Genomic DNA, 3325 nt, shown 5'->3' on the forward strand with positions numbered 1-3325 from the left:
AGAGCAATAGCCGGCTTATGGGATCCTGTTCAACTTCCTGTTCAAGGCAGGATGTTGACCCAATAGTCGCCAAATTAAACTGACGTTCTGAAATATAGTGTATCTACTTGTAATTGCTGTTGAAACAATTTATACTCATAATCTGATTAATTAAATGTGATTATAAACTGTACTGTAATTATTATTGTGCAATTATCAAAAATACATTTGTTCTTAGTTGAGAACTTTTAACAAATTCCTACGCATAGCCTGGTTCCCTGTCCCTGTTTTGCTTCGTTTACTCTGCGTCACTGCCTCGGCAATGGTGAGACAGGGTACCAGGCTAAATTTTCCACTTATTCGGCAAACCTAATCAGCCGAGGAGTCCCTAATGATGCAGGTGTTAGGCCTACACAGTGTCCCCCTAGACATCGCCAGATTTCGTTTCTGGAGATAAACAAAGAAGACGCCATATTACACAAGGTATTAGGTATACGCGATTGCGGTATGGCGTTCTCCATGGTCAAATTATACAGCTGGTACAACGAAACTTATGCGGAAATCGGAGACTGCCGTACAATCTGACCACGTTTTAAAGTTTGTGTATGACAAAGATGCGCAGTTTATAAGGGGAATTGTGCAAGCCTCCATGCGAGACCGGAGCTACAGGTTACTGTAAGTTCATCCCATTTCTTTGAGATTTTTGGAAGAATGAAAAGTTTTTTTTAAGTCTTTGCCTTGCCAATGACCAAATAAATGGTTGACTACAGTATCTGAAGAAATTTTAAGGAGTTGAATGAATACAGACCTCTGCCTATGGCTCCTAAATCAAAGCTTTACAGTTTTATGTGAAGAATTAAAAATATATAGGAGTATGTAAAGAAATGTTGTAACTGTAAATGGAAGTAACTTTTCTCTATTTTGTTCAATTATAAAGTATGAATTTAGACCATCCAGCCCCTGCATCGGTTTACTTTTAGTTTCCAATTTTTATAGCCATAAAATGACTTGTAAAAGCAGTTAATTATAAAATCAAAAATATTGAAAGTTTGCTCCTTATATAACAGATATCCTGTCTCCTTATACAAAAGATTATGCTCAGCTTATGATCTGTCAAAGAAGGATGCCATTATTTGGGGGACGTGCAATGAAAAAGTCGCAATTGAAAAGTGTAGAACTTTTGGGGATGCAGTTGTAGAGCCAACAGGTTGGTACATTTCTTTCCTAAGCAAAATTTCAATTTCTTTAAAGCAAATAAAAATTGATGATAAATAAAAAATTTTCTTGAGCTAATTTATTTAAAATTCAGTTATTAAACTGAAGTTGAAGATAATGAATATAAATATACTGTTTGTATATTCTATTTATAACAAGTCATCAATGCATAAGAAAATCAGAGTGTTGCATATTAATGCTATTTTGAAACTTTATAATACTGTTCATATTAGGTATCTGGCTACACTGTAATGGGGTTCTTGGGTCAAGCCCCGATGGACTCATTCGTCGTCCTGCTGCATTCGGATTCAGCTATCAGAATCCAGGACTCGCTGACATATTAGAGATGTCAAACGTTAAGCCAGAAATACTGGAGGTGAAATGCCCCTTTTCAGCAAAGAATATGACAATTCCAGAAGCTATTGAAAAAGTACACGATTTCTGCCTAGGTAATAATAGTGTGTATGTATTTGTTTGAATACGTTTCATGTACTGAGATATTACTTTAAATAATTCCAATATATTAGTTTGGATAAATTTAAGTACAATTTAGCAATTGTTAAAAAAGTTTTTTCCTTCTGTTGTAATGTTAGTCCTCAAGGCAGATGATTTGCCTTCTCACTTTATTGTACAGTAAGGAACAAAATACTTATACATGTAAATATTTATTAGTTAAATAGTTTTGTCTTATATTAATGATTGAGGCACCAATGAAAATTCTTATTCTTTAAAAATCTTCAACATATATATTTTTTTCATATAGAGGTTCAGGATTTTAATGGAGTCAAGTCCTTCAAGCTATGAGAGAACCACCAATACTATGATCAAGTGCAAGGACAGCTTCATATAATTGGGAAATCCTTGTGTGATTTTATGGTCTGGACACCAAAAGACTGTGCGATTGTGAGAATTAACAAAGACATCAATTAGTTTGGATAAATTTAAGTACAATTTAGCAATTGTTAAAAAAGTTTTTTCCTTCTGTTGTAATGTTAGTCCTCAAGGCAGATGATTTGCCTTCTCACTTTATTGCACAGTAAGGAACAAAAGACTTATACATGTAAATATTTATTAGTTAAATAGTTTTGTCTTATATTAATGATTGAGGCACCAATGAAAATTCTTATTCTTTAAAAATCTTCAACATATATATTTTTTTCATATAGAGGTTCAGGATTTTAATGGAGTCAAGTCCTTCAAGCTATGAGAGATCCACCAATACTATGATCAAGTGCAAGGACAGCTTCATATAATTGGGAAATCCTTGTGTGATTTTATGGTCTGGACACCAAAAGACTGTGCGATTGTGAGAATTAACAAAGACATCAATTAGTTTGGATAAATTTAAGTACAATTTAGCAATTGTTAAAAAAGTTTTTTCCTTCAGTTGTAATGTTAGTCCTCAAGGCAGATGATTTGCCTTCTCACTTTATTGTACAGTAAGGAACAAAAGACTTATACATGTAAATATTTATTAGTTAAATAGTTTTGTCTTATATTAATGATTGAGGCACCAATGAAAATTCTTATTCTTTAAAAATCTTCAACATATATATTTTTTTCATATAGAGGTTCAGGATTTTAATGGAGTCAAGTCCTTCAAGCTATGAGAGATCCACCAATACTATGATCAAGTGCAAGGACAGCTTCATATAATTGGGAAATCCTTGTGTGATTTTATGGTCTGGACACCAAAAGACTGTGCGATTGTGAGAATTAACAAAGACATCAATTAGTTTGGATAAATTTAAGTACAATTTAGCAATTGTTAAAAAAGTTTTTTCCTTCTGTTGTAATGTTTAAGTCCTCAAGGCAGATGATTTGCCTTCTCACTTTATTGTACAGTAAGGAACAAAATACTTATACATGTAAATATTTATTAGTTAAATAGTTTTGTCTTATATTAATGATTGAGGCACCAATGAAAATTCTTATTCTTTAAAAATCTTCAACATATATATTTTTTTCATATAGAGGTTCAGGATTTTAATGGAGTCAAGTCCTTCAAGCTATGAGAGATCCACCAATACTATGATCAAGTGCAAGGACAGCTTCATATAATTGGGAAATCCTTGTGTGATTTTATGGTCTGGACACCAAAAGACTGTGCGATTGTGAGAATTAACAAAGA

At 32.9% G+C, this 3325-nt stretch overlaps 1 protein-coding gene across 2 annotated transcripts; it reads left to right on the forward strand.

Moving 5' to 3' along the window:
- The first annotated feature begins 358 nt into the window (after positions 1 to 358).
- On the forward strand, positions 359 to 2116 carry LOC134254980 (uncharacterized). 2 transcript variants are annotated; one of them, XM_062737519.1, is made up of 4 exons: positions 359 to 654; positions 1047 to 1186; positions 1428 to 1656; positions 1958 to 2116. In XM_062737519.1, the coding sequence occupies exons 1-4, from the start codon at positions 533 to 535 to the stop codon at positions 1971 to 1973; spliced, it is 507 nt and encodes a 168-aa protein (XP_062593503.1). In that variant the 5' UTR covers positions 359 to 532; the 3' UTR covers positions 1974 to 2116. The 2 variants fall into 2 exon arrangements, with proteins under 2 accessions (XP_062593503.1, XP_062593501.1); XM_062737517.1 differs by having other exon boundaries at positions 375 to 654; positions 1428 to 1643.
- Positions 2117 to 3325: the final 1209 nt, after the last annotated feature.

Source organism: Saccostrea cucullata, unplaced genomic scaffold, assembly GCF_032062105.1.
Source record: "Saccostrea cucullata isolate Sc308-1 unplaced genomic scaffold, CSIRO_AGI_Scuc_v1 ctg1285, whole genome shotgun sequence".
NCBI lineage: Eukaryota > Metazoa > Mollusca > Bivalvia > Ostreida > Ostreidae > Saccostrea > Saccostrea cuccullata.

Coding starts and splice junctions, on each gene's coding strand:
- LOC134254980 (XM_062737517.1), top strand. CDS start 533: ATGCGGAAATCGGAGACTGCCGTACAATCTGACCACGTTTTAAAGTTT. Junction 655..1,046: donor GACCGGAGCTACAGGTTACT/GTAAGTTCATCC, acceptor CTTATATAACAG/ATATCCTGTCTCCTTATACA. Junction 1,187..1,427: donor TGCAGTTGTAGAGCCAACAG/GTTGGTACATTT, acceptor TGTTCATATTAG/GTATCTGGCTACACTGTAAT.